Consider the following 21,451-nt stretch of genomic DNA (forward strand, 5'->3'; position numbering starts at 1 on the left):
ACAACTCGACTGCTCATCTCGCTTTCCTACCTGGCCAAGTACGTCAGAGCAGTCCAAGAATGGAGGAGGAAACATCAGGGATGGAGCAACCAGACTATATCCTCGATGAAGAAGGCGAGATACTCATCGGTTTGGTGTATCCCAATCAGCCTTTCGTTTCCTTTGAGCCAGGAGTAGCGCGTGAGGCCGGCTCTCAGGTCGTGGATTCCGAGCTATTGCAACGATGGATAGCAATGGCCACAGATGCGGGAATCATGGAAGAGAAGTATAAGAAGCTCTCAATACTTCCACTTATCGTTCAATCTGATAACCAAGTCGAGGCGAGTGAGCCGGAGAGTGGCATCTGGGGGATCGGCGGGCCACCTGTTGACATTCTCCCGAGCTCACTGCTTACGGAAGAGGAACGACAAGCGCGCAGACGTATCAGGGAAGACCTCGAGAGAAGGCTTCAGGCTAGAAACGATGAAAGTCAGAGTGAAACCGAGACCGTGGTTACCTTCCAAGCATCGGCGAAGCATCTTATGACCGCGTCGCCGTACTTTAAGGCCCTTCTCTCCACCGGCATGGAAGAGAGCGTTGAATTCCAGGCGGATGGAACAGTGCTGACGACAGCAGAATGTTGGGACGAATGCGCGTTTCTTTACGTCCTGAAAATTATCCACTGCAAAAGTCATGAACTTCCTGACAAAGTCGACCTAGATATGCTTGGCAAGGTCTGCGTCATCGCTGATTATTACGATGTCAGTGATGCAGTACGCTTCGCTGCACGGCCGTGGATTGCGAAGCTCAACCCTTATGGGCCTCACGACGGCTATCGCGACGCTGTGATCTGGCTCTGGATCAGCATATTTTTCCGAATGCCGGGTGTCTTCAAGGCAGCGAGCTTGAATTTGATCAAAGAAGGAAGAGCACACGTGCCTCCTCTGGGCCTTCCGATTCCGGCACCTATCGTGGGTAAGTTGCATATCTAACCAGTATAATGCGAAGTCCACTGCTGACAACTAATCAGGAGAAATCAACGCCCGCCGAATCAAGGCTATCGAAGGATTGATGGGCCACGTCTATCGCGTCCAGGAAGAATACTTGACCGGGAAGAGGGGCTGCTCATTCGAATGCAGTTCCATGCTGTATGGGGCCCTTACGAAGAACCTCAACACACACAACCTGGCCAAGTCGGACTTCAAGGCACCTTTCCTGTATCACAACTACACTTCTCTTGTGAACATCATTGATCGGTTCAGGCAGCCACGATGGTACGATCCCAGAAGTTCGAAGTACCTGTGCTGGCAGTACCTCGAGCACGAATGCCACGATGCCCACTTTTGGGAACTCCGATTGGGAAGGTTCCTTGATGAAAATGGTTTGGAACTGAAGGATTTTATTCAGACGGACTGACGACGGAATGCGGATCCTGACAGCTTTTCCTTTTGTACGCCGGTGATGCTTTGATAGTGAGATAGTAAGGGGGTGTATTTGACTCAGGTGATGCATTAAGAAGTAAAGCTACTAGTTGAAGACTGTATCTAGGAATGACATCTTAGTTTAATGTGTTGTGTTTGTCTTTCTCGACTATATCATGTCCATAGCTGCCTCAGGCAGGTAGTACTAATCAGGTGCCGCGCTAGTCCCAGTCTAGAAAGAGTGGTCGAAGTTAGTCAGCTGAAGATTTCCCAGCTGGGAAGTGATCAATGAGCCAATCAGAAGAGGTATAGTAACCGTGTGCACACTGCCTGAGGCAGGTTTGCCTCCCGCAATTATTGAAGGGAAGGAAAAGCAGGAAAATTGAAGAAAGGTTGTTTGTCAACAAGCCACGCTATTGAAGGTCAATATCCCCATTCCTTCTTTTTGTGTCGGGCATAATGCAATCATAGTATCGATAAGGTTCTGGTGCGGATAAACCATCGACCTCGAGACAATGCCCTATCCCAGATTTCATTCCAGCTACAAAAGACTACTAAGTCTGACTCTCAGTCTGCATTTTCAAATCCATCCAGCGCAGTCATTCAATGGTATCATGCATAGGGCATATTGCGCATACTGCAGCGTTCATAGGTGGCTGTAACTCGTCTGTGCCGTCTGCAGCATTCGATGGCTTCGCACTGCTTGCGTTCCAGGCTTTGGCATGGAAGATCCGCAGTATCCACTGAAGTTTGCGGTTCCATGCTACTGCCGTCGTCATTGGTTCCTTCACGATGATGGCGAACCGATTGACCATTCAGACGTGATCCGAGTGGACCCGAATCGGGCAATGGAGATAAGAGCGCGCTGACGAACTGCAGAAAAATTTGGGAAGAGGGACGAGAAGAAAAATTGGGGAAAATGGCGTGCCGAAATAGCCAGCTTGTCTGCGTAACAACCAACCCAAGTCTCCGAGTCCCAGTGACCCTAAGCAGCACCCCATCATGAGTTTATCAACAACAACAGTCGAAAAACGGCTCCTCGCAACCGCAGAGCATCTCAATGCCCCTAATAAATCCCAACCAACGTCGGTTCCGTGGGTACATCCCCATTTAGAGCAGGGCGTGGTGCCGATAAAAGGCCGCCAGCTGCGTGCCTCGCAACCCATCCGCCAGGGCGAGCTTCTGATGATTGACGTGCCCTATGCGCTCATTCCCGTCGTCGATGATCCGGCCAGTAGCGATAGTCTTCTGTGCAGCAACCCAACCTGTAGTCGTCAGACGCAACACGGTTCGGGACGAATGTCGTGTCCGAGTCGCTGTCTCGCAGATGTAGTCTGGTGCAATTCGACCTGCCAGGAAGCTGATGAATTGCGCCATGAATTCGAGTGCACCTGGCTGCAGAGATACGCCGCTCCCATCCGCGCAAAATGGGGAGAATATGACTTTGGGATGATGTGGCTGATCGTCCGCATCCTCGCTTCTCGACATATGGAGCGACAACAGCTGTCTGATACAGAAAATCAAACGAATCAGCGATTCAAGGGTGGCTGGGATGCCATCCAGTCCTTCTGTGGCTCGTTAGACAGCTGGGCCCATTCCCAGGTACGGTCATGGACAGCGTTGGTCAAGAAGTACCTTCGCAGTAGTCCGGTTCTGCCACACGACTTGAGTGCCGACGAGATCGTGGCTCTGATCTGCCGGGAGGAAGCCAACTCCTTTGGCTTGTATCCACGCGAGACGGGTGTATATCCTGTCCCAGAACCCCCTGTGGACCGGGGAGAGCAGTTTGCTGCGGCCGTGTATCCCCGAGCAGCGATTGCCAACCATTCATGCAGTCCTAATGTAAGCGCTCCTGAGTTTCTCCTTGACCGTTAGCTAACATGACCGACCAAGATCATGCATAAACCAGACCATCACGGACGGATGGTATTCACTGCCTCGAGGGACATTGCCGCCGGCGAAGAGTGCTGCATATCCTATTTCGACCTGAGCAAACGTGTTGATCTTAAGTCCCGTCGTGATCACCTCCAGGGTCTGTTTAGGTTCGTTTGCGGATGTGACCGATGTTCGGCTGAGGAGCCATCGGAAAAGGAGTCCAACTGGGTTGGACTACCTTTCTTGGAATAGAGTCTTTGCACCAAGATGCTTATAGGCCCGATGGTGGCTAGTGTTTCGGGATTTTCTTGGCTCGGTTTCTTTCATTGCAGTTACAGCGCCGACGCATCACCAGCTGGTCCTGGTATGAAGTTATATAAATGATTGATAGAAGAGATGATAAATATGTTTGGTTAGAGTTAAGACATCCACGTGTACCGTGACCTATAAATTATGCCAATTTCCCGTGTCCGACTCTATAGTTCACGCGACATGTGCTGTCGATCGGGTTGTTAGCAGCTAATTTAGACTCCTTCCTCGCGTTTTTCTAGAACCCTACAAGCCATTTCTCTCGGGATGAAAGAAACATCAATGTGTTCCTCCTCCACCAATTCCCGGCCAAGATCAGGCTACACGATCGCCGGCTGCCCAACATCTCGATCGGATAACAGCCCAGGATGATCGCACAGAGCTATCTGCATCTCAAGTGGATGCCCTCCTCTTATAGGCCGAACCCCGCCCGAAGCCGCCCTAACACCGTGCTCCTAATGCAAGTACGTGGGGGCAATCTCAAAACCTCAGAAGCGGTATGATCGTGTGCTGGCGCTTAAATGAAAGGTAATGCTCGTGATTAGGAATGGGAGCATGCGCAGCTGTCAAACATGGATACCAAGTACCGCCAACCCGACCTTGGCGTGGCCGAGGCCAGCGACTATGCTTCAGAGCCTCCGGAAACCCCGAATATCACGGCAGGATCGCAGCATCTGCATCGCAAGCTGGGCGGAAAAGAGGTTCAGCTCTTCGCGGTCGGGGGAGCCATAGGAACATGTACGTGTCGGCATGCCGGTAGATTCGAGGGCACAATTTTCTAGACCGCCGACTAACTGTCTGCAGCGCTTTTCGTTCAGGCCGGTGCTATGTTGCCTAAGGCGGGTCCTGCAGGTCTTCTAATTGGGTTTCTCGCGTACACGCCTATCATACTCGCTGTCAATCAATGCTTTGGTGAGTTCGTCTTCTCCGAACCTTCGTCCCCGTGTTCGGCTGAGCTGAGATGACCCCTGCAGCGGAGATGGTCTGCTACCTGCCCATACCCTCTCCATTCATTCGACTCGCCGGTCACTGGGTAGATGATGCCCTTAGCTTTGCCATGGGCTGGAATTTCTTCTTCACCATGGGTTAGTCGTAAATCCTTCAAGCGGGTTCTGGAAGGTTAACCTCAGCAACAGCATTGGGGATTCCGTACGAGATCGTCGCTATCAACATCCTCCTCACCTACTGGACGGATCGTGTGCCTGTAGCGGCTGTCGTGGTGATTATGCTGGTGCTTTACACGTGGGCATCTCTGATCCCTGGGCTATTATATCTTCGACATGACTGATTGGATCTCAGGCTACTGAACGTATTCACTGTTCGCTTCTTCGGAGTGTCAGAGTTCTATCTGTCATTTTTCAAGATATTCCTCATAGTCGGACTTCTCCTGTACACCTTTATTACCATGGTCGGAGGCAATCCCCGGCACGATGTGTACGGCTTCCGATACTGGCGTGATCCGGTGACTACCTCCTCTCATCGTCAGACATAATGCAGACTGATGACATGCCACTCAGGGGGCATTTGTGTCCTACATTGAACCCGGAAGCGTCGGGCGCTTCTGCGGCGTTCTAGCATGCATGGTCCAAGCCTCATTCACGTACGACCAATCCATCCACCTTACCCCATCTACTTCCGGAAGCTTACCACCGCAACAGAATGGTCGGCCCTGAGTACATATCCATGGCCGCAGCAGAAGCCGCACGACCACGACGAGTAATGCGCAAGGCCTACGCGGCGTACCCCTGGCGACTGGTTACATTTTTCGTCCTGGGTGTTCTATCCATGGGCATACTCATACCTTACAACGATCCTACGCTCGCCGCAACCTTGGAAGGATCGGGCCACGAAAGTGGCACGGGAGCTGCGTGAGTCCGACCCTACCCGAATATTCATCCAGACTCTGCCCTCTAACATCCATATCTTCTCCAGCTCCCCCTACGTAATCTCGATGAACCACTTCAACATCCGCGTCCTCCCGGACATCGTCAACGCTCTAATCATGACCTCCGTCTTCTCCGCCGGCAACAACCTGGTCTTCTCCGCCGCTCGGACCCTCCACGGCATGGCCCTGGAAGGCCGCGCCCCATCCCTCTTCGCACGGTGCAACCGCAACGGCCTGCCCTACAACGCCGTCGGCGCCTCGCTAGCATTCTGCCTCCTGGGCTTCCTCCAAGTAAGCAACAACTCCGCGACCGTACTAAATTGGCTCGTGGGAATAATCGTCGCCTCATACCTGTTGAACTACGTCGGCACGTGCATCACATACCTGCACTTCTACGCGGCACTGCGCCGACAGGGTATATCCCGGGATACACTCCCATACAAGGGAGTGCTGCAACCGTATGCGGGATGGTTCGCGCTGGTGGGTACGATAGTCATGACGCTGATTATTGGGTTCGAGATATTTCTGGATGGACAGTGGGATGTGCAGACGTTCTTTTTGGATTATACGATGGTCGGATTTTTTGTGGTCGCGTTTGGGTTTTGGAAGGTCGTGAAGAGGACGAGGTATGTCTGGCCTGGGACGGCGGATTTGGGGTTGGGTGGGTTGAAGAAGGAGATTGATGAGTATGAGGCTGGGGTAGTGGTTCCGGTGGGGAGGGGGGTGGCAAGGGTTTGGGATGGCTTGTTTGAGTAGGTTGGTTTGGTTTGGAGGGTTAGATGGGATAAGGATGCTTCGTTGCATGGGAATGAGGGTGCTGCGCATAAGGTGCAGTGAAAAAGCGATCCTAATAATCGCTATAGATTATATACTATAGGTTCTGCTCAGTAGCTAGTCGGTATATGGTAGATCGAACGATGGCCCCGTGTTCTGTCGGGTGGTGTGCACTCCCTCGAGCCGCGACATTTCCTCCCTGATGCGCTCTCCGAATCCTTCTGGCTGCGACTCTGATGGTTCACCTTCTTCTGCCTCTGCCGCCCCGGCAGGTCCCTCCTCTCCATTAGTACCGGGGGTTTCCTTCTCTGCCTCTCCTTCCGCATCAACAGCCAAACGCTCCTGTGATTCCTTCTTCGCCTCCTCGGCCAGCACCGCATAATGCGCCCGCCGATACACCCCGAGGCTACTGAGCACCATACCGACAATCTCATACGCGAATAGAACCGGCAACGCATAATCCAGTTGGGGATTGCAACCACCGGACCAAATATCCACCATGACCTGGAAGATAGCATGCGCGGGAAGCGCATATCCCCATTTGTAGAAACCCGGGGACAACTCAAACGGCAACAGGATTGACGAGACATTCAACACAACCCATGATATAAGGGCCATGGGAACAACTGGCGGCGCCAACCATATAGTAAATACATCCAAGACGAGGAAGTTCAGATGCGCGAATAACCATAGCGCCATCCAGGTTATCATGAACTGGGCGCCGTTGACGTGCCAGCCATATCGGAAGGCCCAGATGGCGCCGGTCGTGCAGAGCGAACCGATGAAGGTGTATGTCGCTGAGATGAGCTGGCGGATGATGGCGATGCGGTGCGCGTCAACTGAAGTGTACAGGTGGAATTGCTGATAGAGACCATTAAGATAGCCAAGGTAGAAGAACTCTTGGATTAGGATGAGGATGACGACTAGAGTGTTGTAAATGAGGCGGGAGCCTTGGGTGGTGGGTTGGATGTTGATGGTGGAGAGCGTCCAGGGGTTGGCGAGGGTGGCGATGGCTGTCTGGTCAGAGGTGTTCATAGTTGGAAGGATGGCAGGGCCGTTGGTGGTGGTGTAGATGATGCGAGCAGCTTCAGATAACGACAGGATGTTGGACTCGAGAGCAGAATCTACGACGGTGGAGTAGCGCGCCTCATTCCAGACTAGGGTCATGACATCACTTGTATTGTAGATTGCTGTCCCGATGCCGGTGAGAGCAGCTGATAGGCGCGAGGAAGCATTCTCGACGATGTACAGACCTCCCCAGTAGTGAATATTGCAGACGGTGGAGACGATCGACGCAGGATTGGGATAAGCCTGGACTGACTGTTCGCGGAGGGTCGGGAAGCCGGACCCTTGCAGCTGTTGGTAGGCAGCGCGCACGGCCCGACCGATGGCCCCGCCATCGTAGTCAACGAAGAGGACATTGAGATTATGAATATGAGTGGTCTGTTGAAAGATGGACCCGAACAGATAGCAGAACAGACCAAGGAAGAGGAGTTGTAAGATGAGCAGGTTGATGGTGGCAGCTTTGAGGACGGCTAGACGCAGCGGGCGCACCTCCGGGTCGTGGATGCTGCGGTGAGGGCGTTGACGAGCAGCGGCATACAATGCCATGGGTGTATCCTAGGGGCAGTCCAATTTTCTTCTGTTGAGATATAACCTCCAGAGGTCGTGAAGATACGGCAATCTCCCGGTGGTAGTGAGTTGAGGGTTGGGCCGGAATCGCGGGGAAAGTCCAGTCGGAGGGAGATTCCATGGTTGAGCGATGGATACGAGATCCGGTCGTTGAACCTTGTTTGTTCCTTCTTGGGAGGGGTTAGTCATCGGATTAGACGGATACGGGACCTTGGTTAATCTCGATAAGACATTCCTCTGTGCCCTCTATAGCAGTGCATATGTGTAAAAGTGCTCTCTTAACAGTGCTTCTCATAGATACTAAATACAACTTCCGAGGCCCACTACCAAATTGAGCGGAAGTACCCCAGGGCTTCCGGTTGAGAACCAATGCCCTGTCGGTGCGCAGAATATGCAGATCAGCTCAAATCTCCCGTCTAGTACTACTGAACAAAACAATCATGTAGGATAAGCAGTAGCAGACAGCCGAATTGAAGGGCCGAACCACGCAAATTCCCAATATTCTTGCCATTCGGCAGTCATAATATCTCCAGCACTTGGACCTTCGTGTCTCTTCCATAAGATCCTAGGCGCCGACGAGTAGGAATGACCTACATAGAGGAACAAGGACACCTAATTAATAAGGGGCAGATCCCGAAAAGCTCTTCGTTCGCTTGTATCTCAATCGAGTCATCGGAAGCTGCATTACGTGGTAGTTGTAGTTGTAGTAGTATCGTGTGTCAATTACACAACATATAAATATTATTACAGCTCCCACTGGTGCGTCAGCATCATGGCACTGGGTGACAACAGTTCCCATCAGTCATCATCAGAAATTTCCCATCGATAGCAAACATTTCCGCCCACGAACAGCTGCATAGTCATGTCACAAGGAGTCCATCTTTTACAGAGTGCTTGTTCTCTATGCGGGGACTGGCCAACAGGTGGTGAACGGATAATAAGTGAGCCTTTGGCCCCTCAAACCTCGCGCAGTATCATCTAACCCAATCGCAGACCTTGACGAGAACCAAGTATCTTTCCAGACTGTACGTGAGTGCGAGATTGAATGCAGAGAGTGTTATGAAGACCCAATTCCAGAACTCTGGATTCATACACGGTGTTATCAGCTTTTGATGGCCAGCTTCGGCCCATCTGACAGACCCTCCATGAAGGATATAAAGGATTACGCTATTGACACGGAAGTACTTTATGGCAGGAGGTATCCACGTAGACATCCCGGAACAATTCTGGAAGGTCTCTCGTCTAAGCATACCTCATGCATAATCGCAGAGTCCTTCAAGCAAAGCTTTTTTGATAAATTGCCCCCGGAGATGCGACGCAGGATCGCAGCGTTCGTTGGACCATGCTGGTACTTGGCTGTCCTAGGCGAGGCCCACCGGCTCATTGACTATATTCGACAAAGCGACAAGGATTTGAGTGAAGCGCTTGACCTCGACGAAGACTTGTGGATATCGCGGATTGTTTGCCAAGATCATTGGTACCTATCACAAATCAGCAATATGCCAATTGAGGCGACTGAAGGAATGGACGTTTTCCACATACAGCCACCCCAGACCATTCACAAGATCATCGCTTCAACGGACCAAATAGGTGTGCGTTGGATCCAGTTTCTCGACCGTGAAACTACTCCGACACAAGATCAGTCACCATGGTACGAGATATACGACGTGGAGAATTTTGAACCAAGGCTGTGGGTTGTCCATGGAGTAAGCAACTCTATCCTCAGTATCTGGGCATCAGCTGACGTACTTAGCGTGTTATAATAAAGAGAATTGAAATCGACAATGACGAAGCAACACGTCTCTTGCCGTCGACGTGGACCTCCCCGAATACGCCCATTTTCCACCCATTACAAAATATCTGCTGCCCTTGCCACTTACAGGAGGCTAAATTTCACCATATGAAACTTGGACCCCAAGTAGAAGGCATTCTTGTCGTCCGCGCAGGCGCCTATGATATAGTCGGGATCCACAACTTCTCGGGCCGGAACAAAGCGTTCTGGGAGTTTCTCGAACAGGTGCATGCCCGTAGAAGGCCACGGACGGACCCGTCTTTATACTGGTTCTATTTCCCGTTGAATGACCAAGAGGATATCCTAATGGTTTGGAATCGGCAGTTGAAACATCCCGACGGACGAACAAACTTCGATGGTTTGGTTGTTAGTGCTTCCATCTCATATCTGATCTCATGGACTGACCGGCTAGGTACAAACATCCTTCGGGAGGGATATGACATTCGGTGCGGTATATCCACCCGCCTTTACTAGAAATAGTATATACCGCCCTATGGTTCGGTACACTGATGGTCCAGTTTCCGGAATAATTCACAATGGCATGGATTTGAGGTTCCGAAGCATGACGGTGTTCGGGGTTACCTGCCATAGCCCGCATGATGGCGAGACTCGAGCCCGGGTCCCAGTACGTTACGCTAGTGGGCCTCCAGGAGCCCATCCCGGCGAGGACCTCGTACCATGGTATATGACCAAGGCCACATTAAGGGGCGTGACTAGGGTACAAGTGTGCAGGGACCGGACGCAGTCGCATCATCCTTGTCTGGGTATCTTGATGTTCTATGCCGATGGTCACATCGAGTCCAATGGACAAATTCGCTGGGATTATGGACTGGACGAAGAGATATGCAGTCCTTTCGTAGTCGCCTCAGGGACAGTTAATGAAAAGGACACTATCAAGGACATCCGAAATGCAGAGGACCCAGTAGTGGCCACTGTGCATCGAGGTGAATGGAAACCTCTGCCTAGTCAAGGGATACTCACATGGTGGTTTAGCGAGTTGGGCGACAGACTTGCCTTTTACTATGAGTAGTGGGTACTACATGGCTTTACAAAGCTCCCAGAAATCCAACCCAAGTTCACGTACACTCCAGCGCTAGGTAATTAGCACAACGCTTCGATTGAAGCGACGGCACCTGTAGACCTGCCGAGAATTATGCGCAGGATGACCATGCCATGTGAGATTGTGGCTTCATGGCCTACGCTTCTTTTCAGTGACTCGATGCATCCAAAAGCATCGAATAAGACAGATGTCAGTAGCAACATAGATAACTCGACTTCGTCTTCAACGGAATATTATTGAATGTCATCATGAGATCGAGGCTTCTACTATATCAGGTAATTGTCAGATCAGTGTCACAGGAGTCTTGACATACGTTGCGCAGACACATGGTCAGACAATTTTTGCTGCATCGTAGACTCTATCTACGGAGCATATGAGAGAGAAGACTGTTGGTTTATGGAACGAATAAAATGACCAAAATGGGATGAACGAAACTGCATCGCAACCACAGATTCCCACTCAAAAGCCTTGATGGTGGATACAGGAGTCACCTTCTGCTAACAGTTTATCATGATCATAGGCTCCGCATTCATTCTTCATCCACTGGACAATTCCATTGATACGGGAAGCCTCAGGCGAGTGGATATCAACGTAACCTCGAGAATCAGACCCATCCACCGAGCCAAACAGCGGCTCCAGCCATTCATCCTCCCTTGAGCAAGACCATACTCTACACTTAGTACCAAATGCCGTGAATGCGTACACTCTTGACAAATTATGGTGACTTAGAAGATAGGCCATACAGACTGTGAATGCATGTCTCATAAGCCCATCAAGATCCTGAAGTCTGGGATCCATCGCCACAGGTTCATAAACGCAAAATGCCATCATATCCACGTCAACATCGACATCGACATCGACATTGGCACCACGTATATTATAATGCTCTATGGTAATATCCAGTCGTTGACGGGGACAATTATCTGGCGTGGGCCTATAGAATACAACCCAGTCTTTTCCGGAGAAGAGATGTTTCATGAACAGATGGCTCCACAGCCTGGCCACAGCTCCTTCATCACCAGGTGTCTGGGAGTCCTCCCAAAGCCTCGTGAGACAGATATCACCGGTAATGAGCGACATTGTCTGTCGATGGTTAGCTGGACATAGCCTGGTTGGGGAATGAGTACACCAACTTGGAAAATGGAGGTAGTGTTTTGTAGCGCCAATGTCCGGCGTAGGTGCGTATAGTAGGATTGGATATTTCTAGTGACGAGAATTAGATCGTGCCATCTGAGAACTGCGGATGTATGTTGGTGAATTTAGACAGTGGGCAAGGTAATTTGGAGGCATCTATCACTCCAGCTGTGCCTTGGAGCCTAGTACTGGCCGACGAGGCTGTAACCTAGAGATAGTGAGATTCTGTGATGGTGGGTGGAGTTGAGATCTTATTCGCTCTTCAGGCATTGCTTGCAGATGGCGCTAAGTAGGCGCTTGTTTGGGTTTCCACCATTCGCCTGGGTGTTGCCAAATCTCCATCTTAAAGCCTGACATACGGAGTAGATGGGCACTGTCCATGAATCTACTCATATGCCTGACCCCAGCTGTCTGTCTCTATGGTTTGAATTCTTCCATACGATCAGTTGCGGTTTCTATGCAGGAAGAGGCTTGAATTTTCGGCCATTCCCGCTACCCCTTTCACCGACGGCAGCACCCTGTTCTGAATAGGCGCAGTCCCAGTGTATATTCGTCTAACAGAATATCTCGATGAAAACATGCGTATTCTGTAGGCGATCAGTTATTTTCTCCTCATCTGCCCTCCGCCCTTCCCATCATCCATCTCCCCAGATATCGCTCCCACTAAAGTTCAAGATGCCGTCCTCAGATGCCTGCATGACCTGCGGCTCAGAACCACATTCTCAAACTGATGACATCTAAAAGCCAAGTCAAATTGTTTTACCGGTCGACCGACCCAGGTGTCTGGTCGATTGGATCCAAGCTGGTTCTCAAAGATCGAGGAAACCCTATGTCGTAGCGACAAGGCGTTCAATATCCGATTTATGGACAAATAGACATCTATTCCAGGCCCCAAGGTCCTCACGGCTTGGAAAGAAGGCGATCATACCCTAATTTGGATGGAATGAGTTCCTGGCGAGCCACTCAGCACTGCTTGGCGGAAACTCTCCGCGGAGCAGAGAGAAAACATCGCAAAACAAACAGCGGATTATCTGTTCCAACTTCGCGAACTCCAATCCGATTGTGGGCTGTCCCTCGACGGTGGACCAATATTACCCACCGCTAGCTTTAAAGGACTTCAGAAACTTTGTCCCCGCGGCCCATTCACTCCAGATGAAGAGCTTTGGAAAGAGATGGAGGGTGCATTACATGAATCTGTTCCCGAGGTTGTGCGGAGACTACTCCGACGTCGGATGCCGCCAGCTACGCCGTGGTATACCTTTACCCATGGGGATCTTAGCTATCGCAATATCATGGTAAAGGATGGCTGTGTTACTAGAATCATTGATTGGGAGAAAGCTGCGTACATGCCTTTATGGTGTGAGTCTCTTTGTGTCTCATTCTCGGGTTGTGAGGAAGATGAAGCCTGGAAGATGTTGTTGCGCAACTGCATGCCTGGTTATGATGCTGCATACAGCTTTTGGCACCAGTATCACTATCTCTGTCTCGATCCGAACATATGTGGAAGGCATCTCATCGACGAAGCCGAGCGTGAGGCTCGTATGAATGAATAAATATTATCCCTGGGATGATGGATAAGGTATCTTTGAAGGGGAGATGCGGCCCTCATATTCTAAGACTAGGATGCCATAAAACAGAAATTCAGTTTTGGTAAACAATCACGTCGAATAACAGCTACAACTAGTTAGTAGTCAACATGTCAAGGACGAGTTTATATGCTACCTGACCAGCGCATAGAACGTATCAGACACACACTAAGCCTATTGTAGTCTAGTATCTATGCAGGGATAATGCCTTGGCTCCTCTCACACATCCAGTGTTTGCCTTGATACCACAACAACCACGGAGGATACCATGTTCTCCATATTGAGAGGGATCAGACGGATACGACAGTCGCAGCCAACAGCCCAGCTATCCATCCTTTGTCGTGGTAATTGCCAGTCAAACAACAAAGCGGCCATATCTACGTTACTCATATTCAAGTAGGAAAACCAATCAGCCGGGATGAGCTCTTTGCATATACGAACGGCCATTTCCTGGTCGATGAAGAGCAACAGCTGGCTCGACGCTACGTAGATTTCGATCTCGATGCTCTCTGCAGTGTAGCTGCGGCTCTGGGTGACGTTCCATCTCCCGTGGCAAGCGTAAGCAAAATGGAGGGTGGATTTAGCAAGGCTCTCTTGATGGAGAAGGAGAACGGTTGCGAGGTCGTCGCCAAAATCCCTTTCCCTTGTCGAATTGCTGGACCTGTAGGGCTGACAACTGCATCCGAGGTGGGTGTCCTTAAATACTGTACGTCGTCCTTCGCTCTCTCCTTTTCCACCGCGTGTGATCACTGATGTGACTGTGTAGTACGCAGAAATACCACAATCCCAGTTCCCCGGGTTCTTTCGTGGTCTTCAGACAGGGGCGGATCCGTAGGCGCCGAGTATATCGTGATGGAAAAAGCTAGTGGTGTCCCCTTGTTTCTTGTATGGGGTGACATGACAGAATTCGAGAAGTTGCAGCTTATTCAAAACTTGACCAAGCTCGAGGCGCAGTTATCAGCTGTTCGGTTTCCTGCCTACGGTGGTTTATATTTGCGTGACCATCTACAGAGCTCAAATCCTCAATGTCTACTTCTAGATGACGATGTCGATCGATCGCAATCATTTTGTATCGGCCCTTCTCCTGACCGTCAATTCGACGTCCATTCGGACCATTCTAAAGATCAAGGCCCTTGTTCGTCTCTGCACCTCCAACGTTACTACTAAGGCTTACTATCCACAGGGACCACATTATCAGAACTTGGTATATTCATTGCAAAGCGCGAGCTATCCCGTATCTCAACGATACCAAACAAATCAGCCTTGTTCTATCAAGGCACCTTGGAAGAACAAGCTCAGCTCCTCAACCTCACAATAAGTCTCATGCCCATGCTAGACTCTCATCCCTTACTAGGCCAATCCGCCCAGCCTACACTTTGGCACACCGATCTACACATGGGTAACATCTACGTGGCGCCCGACCACCGCACACAAATAGTCTCAGTCATTGATTTCCAGTCCATATCAGTTATGCCCTTATTCCTCCAGTCCCGATGGCCCGAGTTCTTGAAGCCCCCAGACAACTACACCCAAGGCTTCACGAGCCCTGAGCTTCCTGATGGGTACGACAATATGGACGATGAGAGCAAATTGCTGGCCCGACGCGAATGGTCCCAGGCCAAACTAGCAAAAGCATACGAGGTCTCGACTTACCTTGAAGACAGACCTGCACATACTGCGAGGAACGTGCCGCGAGTGTTCCGAGAATTGTTCACCCGGTGTGGGGAGGTGTCTGAGGTGGGAGTTATCCCCCTCCGAGCTCGTCTGATAGAAATATTTCAGAACTGGTCCAGCCTAGGCTTTATCGGATCGTGTCCTTATTCCTTCTCGGAAGAAGATATCCAGACGCATGAGCAACAGTTTGCTGATTACCAGGCTTGGCATGAAGTTCAGCATCTTGCACAGGAGTGTCTGGATACAGACGCCGAAGGATGGATATCGCCCGAGCTAGACATCGAGGAGAAGCGACGCCAGAACCGGGAGTTACTGGCGATGTTTATCGAGCGTATGGCGGGAGAGAAGTCCCCGGAGGAGGCGAGGCAGATGTGGCCGTTTCCAAATGACGCTTAAAGAGCAATGTACATCCATTACACAGATACATTGGAGAGTAATAACACAGATCCCCTCCACATACGCGTCTCGCGTCTCTCCTTCCAAAACAACAACAATAGTCACCATCCACCCCAACACAGCAAGCAAGGAACTCTACCTTCCCAATATAGTTAGCGTATGCATCCTTACTTATGCAATGACATAATCTACCCACAGTCCCAGTCTAACCCAATCTAGCAATTCGATTATGCAATATGGACCAGTAATAACCTGACCCTCTTTAGTCTTAAGTCTTAACTTGAAATTCCCCGTCCGTCCCCATCCCATACCCCCCAGACTGAATCGCCTGTCCCCACAGTCCAACGTCACCGTCCTCCACGATGGGTCCTGACATGGCACAACTTGGCATATTATTATTCTCCTGATATTAATATCCAGGTGGGAAGTGGAAAAGAGTCCACGTGTGTGACGTTGACGTATTCTTCTTCTTCCGGTGGTTGCCGGTAGCGTGAGTGGCCGAGTCTCCGACCGGGGTTATGATGTTCGCCATGTACATTGTTGTAGCTTTTAGGGATGGAAGTAGTGACTACTGTATTATTCGGATGTGGTTCATATTTTGTATGTGGATATTATATATAATGATGCTGCGAGGTTCTTAGGGGTTAGGGGTTATGTTGGGGATGTTTGGAAACAGTGTGCTTAGTGGTGGATGCATATATATATTGTGGAGCGCGCAGTAGTACTATGAAGGATCACCTAAGTAGTATTGAACATCGACGTCAAGGCTCCGCAGTGGCCTTAAACTCAAATTTACGACTATGACAAGCGTGGGCAGAATATAGAGGAAGATAATATTGTTGTAAAATCTAATTGTATCGTAACGTCATACGGATGCATTTATATACAGACAGACACTTTTCGGTAGGACCAGACTAGTGCGGACTATCCTCATCCGAGTCAAAGTGCTCGCGCGCCCAAGGACTGCGCAACCGAATGGCACGACCCTTGTAGAAGAAGATAAATGGAATCGGCACGAGCAGAATGGCAATAAATCCCAGCAGACTGGACGCCCACTCGTAGTCGAGCTTCTCGTACATCTGCGTAGCGAACAGCGGGAAGCCAGCACCGACAAGGTTCCGGACGAGAATAACACCAGCCAATGCAGAGGCAGAGTAAGTCTGGTAGCTGTCGACGACATAGTTGAGGATACTGAGGATGACGATGTAAAGACCCGCACCGAAGAAAGAAGACGCAATGATGGGGACGATCCAGTGCACGGAGCGGTAGCTGGTCCAGCCGAACCAGAACAGACTGATCGGGATGAGCAGCGAGCCGACACGGGCCATCCACATGCGCGCTTCCGGGACACTGCGGCCGCTGTTCTCGGCCACGCGGCGCAGGTAGTACCGCTCCTGCAGCGGGGACAGGGCACAGGCGATGATAGGGCCAATGGCCATGCCCAGGAAGCAAAGACCCTGTTGACCGACGTTGAAGCCGTGGCCGTTGGGTTCGCCAAAGACGAGAGGGAAGGCTTCGTTGAAGAGGTAGACCAGCCCGTAGAGGAAGCCGTTGTAGATGGCGGAAAAGGTGGTGATGGGCTCGGTGAACAGGAAGCGGAAGGGACGGGTGAGGGTGATCGCAAACAGCTGGTGCAGGCCCTTGCGGTCTTCTGCGTGGAGGTCGGTGGTAGTCTCTGCGGAGCGCAATCCCTCGCGTTGCATCTGCTTGCGCACGCGGGCGGCCTTGCGCTGAAGGATGATGCTGTGACGCGTTTCCGGGACAGTCAAGACCAGCGCAATCCAGGTGCCACCAGTGATGGCCATCATGATCCAGAAAATCCAGTGCCAGTTCAGGTTCAGGCCGATGTAGCCGCTGACCACCAGGGCCATGGGCGGGCCAAATGTGCTACTGAGACCGTAGAAGGCCATAGGGCCACCACTGTGGTTACGCTCCCACAGATCACTGATGGTACCACCCGTGTTGGTCAAGGGGGCACCACCGGCGAAACCGGCGATGAAACGGCAGACAATGATGGTGCCAATGTTAGGAGCCAGTGCGAGAGGCATCTGGAAGAGGGACATGATGAACCACGAGACGATGTAGACGGGCTGGCGACCAAAGTACTCGGACAGAGGAGCCAGCAAGACAGGTCCAATGGCATATCCCAGCACATACATGGACAGACATAATGTAGTGACTTCAGTAGACACGTGGAAATGTTCCGCGATGCCGGTGGCTCCGGAGGAGAAGGAACCGCAAGACCAAGTGCTGGATTTAGGTTAGTAGGGTTGAGATACAGGAGGTCGTCAGTAGACATACGTGATGACATTCAGAAAACTGGCAAACAAGGTAATGTACCACTTGCGCCAGTAACCCCAGCAGCGCGGGTTGTCCCGATCTTGCGGGCCAAAGGTGATACGCAAGGGGAGGGCTTCATCAGGCTGGTTCCTGGCGCGAGCCAGAGCTTCCTCCTCGGTGACGACCAGCGGAAGAGTCTCACGGTGTACATCCGAGATTTCTTGCTTCTGGTCGGCAGTGGCGAACAGGTCGCCGACGTGGGATTCCTCGGTCATGGTCGCGACGCCAGGCACAGGGAGATGTTAGGTCAACAGAATACAGAACAAGAAAGTTAGATCAGATCATCAGGGGACGAAAGACTTTTAATACGGAAAAGAAATCTGCGGCGCGAGGGGCAAAAGGGCATCAGCAGCCCGCCGCGTGACGTTCCCCGATTGCATTCTTGCCATGACCCAACTCCACTGGCCGGTGAGGGTTGCAGATGGTCTACCAATGAGATGGAGGGCACATAAGCTTCGACTCCAGATTTCTCCAGTTGCAGCCGTGTTCTCCATCTCTTCGGGGTATGACCGAGCTGGTTACAGGGTAATCCGGTGTCGGGAGGCAAGCTTTGAGCGTCAGGTTCAAGCCTCGGTCAAGCTTTAGGGCGCCGTGGCATCCGGGCGAGGATTCCAGAAAAGAGGGCCGATAAAGGCGGGATCTTGGCCGCCTTACCCAAAAGGCGCTTAGTCTCGCTGCACTCCAGGGGATCGTCTCCTCCTTATTCCTCCATCCTTTCGTCTCCCCGTGGAGTTGCCCTTGTTTCTCTGACTCACCGAAACCGCACGGTCGTGGGCCGCCCGGCCGATACACATTTCCCCAGGCAGGATTGCCGACCCCCCGCCGGCTGTTCCATTTGCCGTGGATGCTGTCCAGCAAAACTATTTCTCTGCCCTTGTTGGGCCGAGATGCTTCCGGTGAGCTGATTCTGGTCTAACAACAAACTAGAATCAGCCACACCGCGTTGGATTTTTATCCCCCTGCTAGCGAGATAGATTAGCTGCTGCCATTGCACCCAATAAATGCTCTTCCGTGGTAAGCACCTTATCTTCCTATCGTGTACCACAAGAAAAGAAGGCAGAACTCAGCTGCTTTAGGAAGAACAAGCAACCTTTTTCAGTGTCAGTATTAATATTAATAATTTGGAACCTTCGTGATTCCCAGCCGCCCTCCACCGGCTTTTAGGCTAAATGCCATCAGCCCCAAACCCCAACCCCAACTTGCGACGCCAGACAGACAAGACACTAAAATCCCCGGGCTGTTTTTCGGAGGCTTATTCCCCACTTGCCATTGGTAAGCACTAGATACGGCTCCTTCGAGTCGGTTTAGATCCCACGGAGAACCAAAAAGCTGAGCTCCCCGGTGAATGAGTCGGTCGGTATGTTGCTCCCACCACGGTCGGCTTGCTTACGGGCGTCGCTCGCATGCCGGTTGTCGGCATCCTTTCCCCGTGAGAACTGCCCCTCACCTAATACTATATCAACCAAGTACGGAGAACGGTGTACACAGTAGACGGTAGGCAATAGACAGTAGACAGCACGGGTATAGCTGGGTGTCTGGATACGTGTGGACCTTCTGCCGCACCTGGTTTGGCCTGGCCTCTTCGTGGATAACGTGCTGGTGTGACAACCAATCAGTCGACCTTGTCTGCTTCATCGATCATCCAGCCTCAATGCTGATTTGTTGTGCGGTCGCTGGCGCTGCTCAGCTCTTTTTTTTTCGGTCACAGCTGGTCTGCCCACATTAGCATCCACTTGGCTAGCAGTTGACCAGGCCTCGTCTGTGCCGCTCATCACTCGCACGGAATCAATTCTCCGCTGTCTACGGAGTACATGCTGGTTTCTGGGCTGCTTAAGCCATGCAGCGCGACAAGAACCTCCTCTCTCCCCGGTCGTTGTGGACGCATGGATCGACTGGCCCATCTTGGCATCTGGTGGTCTCCAGACGCCGACTCAACTGGCTCTGTCCTGGTTGGCCCGGACATTGTTGTCTCGCAGAGAAGTCCGAGGTGAGCTTTTCTCGGGTTGCCTCCCTCATGGAGAGGCTGTATTTCGGACGTGAGCCGGCCCAGGGACTCCACCAGGCTAGTTCTCGCACTTTTGGAAATTTACCGTGCACAAGGAGTTGGAGACGCCCAGTATCCTTTCCATATATTGCCGTTGCTATTTGCATTCTTCGCGCAAGGTATGGAAGGCCTCACGCCGATGTTGTCTGTCCTATGGTGACATAGGACGTGATGGGCAGTAACTTAATAGGCCCGAGTGAACGCACGGTCTCTGCCATTATGAATGGTAGCCATGCATTGTCTGTGTCGTGTGCTGTCAGTGCTCGTGTGCGGTCCCCGCGCATTAGTGAACCTTGAGCCGTAGCGATCATCGGTCGGAGAAATTCGCCTTTGACGAGAATTCACTGGTTTGTCCCACTAATGTGTATCATAACCTGCCAAAAGCCCGGTTTGGTGTGACAGGTGTGACACTGGGGAAAGAATCGTGAGTGCTGCCCCAGTCGGGGTGTTGTCTTTCCAAGACAGTGTGTCAACGTTGAACCTACAATAACTGACCACCAACCTGACGGTTACATTTGTACACTGGAAGACGGGAGTTCATGACAAGATCCTACTGACATCTGCATGGCTCGAAGCTTCATCCGCGATGGTGAAACTGTTGCAACCGGAGGGACGTCACTCTTTCGATGAGACATAACGCCCAAACAATGGGTTCCATCATGCGACGGAGTTAGTCCACGGATGAAATTAACCCCTGTTATACAGCATCCCTGGCGAAAGTCATACAGAATAGACCGCCTGTTTCCAGGTTGAAGTCCCAACTTCACGGTCAACTTATATATATATATATATATATGTATAGCGTCAGACCTGCTTGATTTCAGCAATAACAAGAGATACAAGATAGCAGAAAGGACACCGACCACTAAACCAGCTACCAAAATGCGCATCGCACTTACGGGGACCGCCATTCTGGCCTATATCTCGCTTGCCACCTCGCATGTCATCAAGCGGGACATTTCAATTGTCCTACGTGGTCTGTCCACCTTGAATGCCAACATAGGCACATTCGGTGCATCCGTTTATCGTTACGACGGAACACTTCCCGCTGCGATTGAAATCTTCCACCAGGAGAGTAGCCTGGAGAAGGACCTCGAGGGAGTGGCGGCCGACACCAACAGCACGGCGGAGTGGACCGCCCAGGAGAGCAATAGCGTGACTGAATCCTTGGTGGGATTGGAGCCGATTATGCGAACCTCAATTGCTGCACTTGTGATGAAGGTTGGAAGCTATCCCAAAATCTGTCATTCTTCTGCGAGATGTTCTGACGTTTTGATTTCCAGAGAGATCTCTTCATCAGCGCCGGCGTGGGCTCTGCAGTGCGGCTTAATTTGGTCAACATGAGGAGCCGGACAGTTGCTCTTTCTGTGGCTCTGCAGAACAAGGCTGTTGGTGCTGATAAGGAAACCATCCGACAAGGGACCGGAGATGTGGACGATGCTTATGACAGTGCCATTGATTCGTATGAGTCCCGGCTGTGAGTATGTCTGTGCCGCCTGTGGCTTGGTCAAATTGTTCTCGAGGCATCGATCAGGCGCCCGGAATATTTG

At 51.3% G+C, this 21,451-nt stretch overlaps 11 protein-coding genes across 11 annotated transcripts; 7 read left to right on the top strand and 4 right to left on the bottom strand.

Moving 5' to 3' along the window:
* Positions 1–59: 59 nt before the first annotated feature.
* On the top strand, positions 60–1,395 carry AKAW2_30114S (uncharacterized protein; the record flags this gene model as incomplete). The annotated part of the gene is made up of 2 exons (XM_041686592.1): positions 60–954; positions 1,010–1,395. 2 exons carry the CDS (start codon positions 60–62, stop codon positions 1,393–1,395), a joined length of 1,281 nt encoding a protein of 426 aa, XP_041540561.1.
* Positions 1,396–2,402: 1,007 nt separating this feature from the next.
* AKAW2_30115S (SET domain-containing protein) lies at positions 2,403–3,527 on the top strand (the record flags this gene model as incomplete). The annotated part of the gene is made up of 2 exons (XM_041686593.1): positions 2,403–3,242; positions 3,294–3,527. 2 exons carry the CDS (start codon positions 2,403–2,405, stop codon positions 3,525–3,527), a joined length of 1,074 nt encoding a protein of 357 aa, XP_041540562.1.
* A 629-nt stretch (positions 3,528–4,156) lies between these two features.
* On the top strand, positions 4,157–6,225 carry AKAW2_30116S (uncharacterized protein; the record flags this gene model as incomplete). Its single annotated transcript, XM_041686594.1, has 8 exons — positions 4,157–4,322; positions 4,389–4,496; positions 4,559–4,669; positions 4,721–4,826; positions 4,884–5,046; positions 5,102–5,184; positions 5,243–5,452; positions 5,517–6,225. 8 exons carry the CDS (start codon positions 4,157–4,159, stop codon positions 6,223–6,225), a joined length of 1,656 nt encoding a protein of 551 aa, XP_041540563.1.
* Positions 6,226–6,360: 135 nt separating this feature from the next.
* Positions 6,361–7,854, bottom strand: AKAW2_30117A (SNG1 family protein; the record flags this gene model as incomplete). The annotated part of the gene is made up of 1 exon (XM_041686595.1): positions 6,361–7,854. One exon carries the CDS (start codon positions 7,852–7,854, stop codon positions 6,361–6,363), a length of 1,494 nt encoding a protein of 497 aa, XP_041540564.1.
* A 1,331-nt stretch (positions 7,855–9,185) lies between these two features.
* AKAW2_30118S (uncharacterized protein) lies at positions 9,186–10,697 on the top strand (the record flags this gene model as incomplete). Its single annotated transcript, XM_041686596.1, has 3 exons — positions 9,186–9,581; positions 9,629–10,033; positions 10,080–10,697. The coding sequence occupies 3 exons, from the start codon at positions 9,186–9,188 to the stop codon at positions 10,695–10,697; spliced, it is 1,419 nt and encodes a 472-aa protein (XP_041540565.1).
* A 489-nt stretch (positions 10,698–11,186) lies between these two features.
* On the bottom strand, positions 11,187–11,807 carry AKAW2_30119A (uncharacterized protein; the record flags this gene model as incomplete). The annotated part of the gene is made up of 1 exon (XM_041686597.1): positions 11,187–11,807. The coding sequence occupies one exon, from the start codon at positions 11,805–11,807 to the stop codon at positions 11,187–11,189; it is 621 nt and encodes a 206-aa protein (XP_041540566.1).
* Positions 11,808–13,033: 1,226 nt separating this feature from the next.
* On the top strand, positions 13,034–13,414 carry AKAW2_30120S (uncharacterized protein; the record flags this gene model as incomplete). Its single annotated transcript, XM_041686598.1, has 1 exon — positions 13,034–13,414. The coding sequence occupies one exon, from the start codon at positions 13,034–13,036 to the stop codon at positions 13,412–13,414; it is 381 nt and encodes a 126-aa protein (XP_041540567.1).
* A 301-nt stretch (positions 13,415–13,715) lies between these two features.
* AKAW2_30121S (uncharacterized protein) lies at positions 13,716–15,517 on the top strand (the record flags this gene model as incomplete). The annotated part of the gene is made up of 4 exons (XM_041686599.1): positions 13,716–13,791; positions 13,848–14,153; positions 14,214–14,582; positions 14,631–15,517. 4 exons carry the CDS (start codon positions 13,716–13,718, stop codon positions 15,515–15,517), a joined length of 1,638 nt encoding a protein of 545 aa, XP_041540568.1.
* Positions 15,518–16,431: 914 nt separating this feature from the next.
* Positions 16,432–17,580, bottom strand: AKAW2_30122A (MFS transporter; the record flags this gene model as incomplete). The annotated part of the gene is made up of 1 exon (XM_041686600.1): positions 16,432–17,580. The coding sequence occupies one exon, from the start codon at positions 17,578–17,580 to the stop codon at positions 16,432–16,434; it is 1,149 nt and encodes a 382-aa protein (XP_041540569.1).
* A 2,107-nt stretch (positions 17,581–19,687) lies between these two features.
* On the bottom strand, positions 19,688–20,008 carry AKAW2_30123A (uncharacterized protein; the record flags this gene model as incomplete). The annotated part of the gene is made up of 1 exon (XM_041686602.1): positions 19,688–20,008. One exon carries the CDS (start codon positions 20,006–20,008, stop codon positions 19,688–19,690), a length of 321 nt encoding a protein of 106 aa, XP_041540570.1.
* Positions 20,009–20,783: 775 nt separating this feature from the next.
* On the top strand, positions 20,784–21,382 carry AKAW2_30124S (cell wall mannoprotein 1 family protein; the record flags this gene model as incomplete). Its single annotated transcript, XM_041686603.1, has 2 exons — positions 20,784–21,122; positions 21,185–21,382. 2 exons carry the CDS (start codon positions 20,784–20,786, stop codon positions 21,380–21,382), a joined length of 537 nt encoding a protein of 178 aa, XP_041540571.1.
* Between the last annotated feature and the right edge of the window lie 69 nt (positions 21,383–21,451).

This window comes from Aspergillus luchuensis, chromosome 3 (assembly GCF_016861625.1).
Source record: "Aspergillus luchuensis IFO 4308 DNA, chromosome 3, nearly complete sequence".
Lineage (NCBI taxonomy): Eukaryota > Fungi > Ascomycota > Eurotiomycetes > Eurotiales > Aspergillaceae > Aspergillus > Aspergillus luchuensis.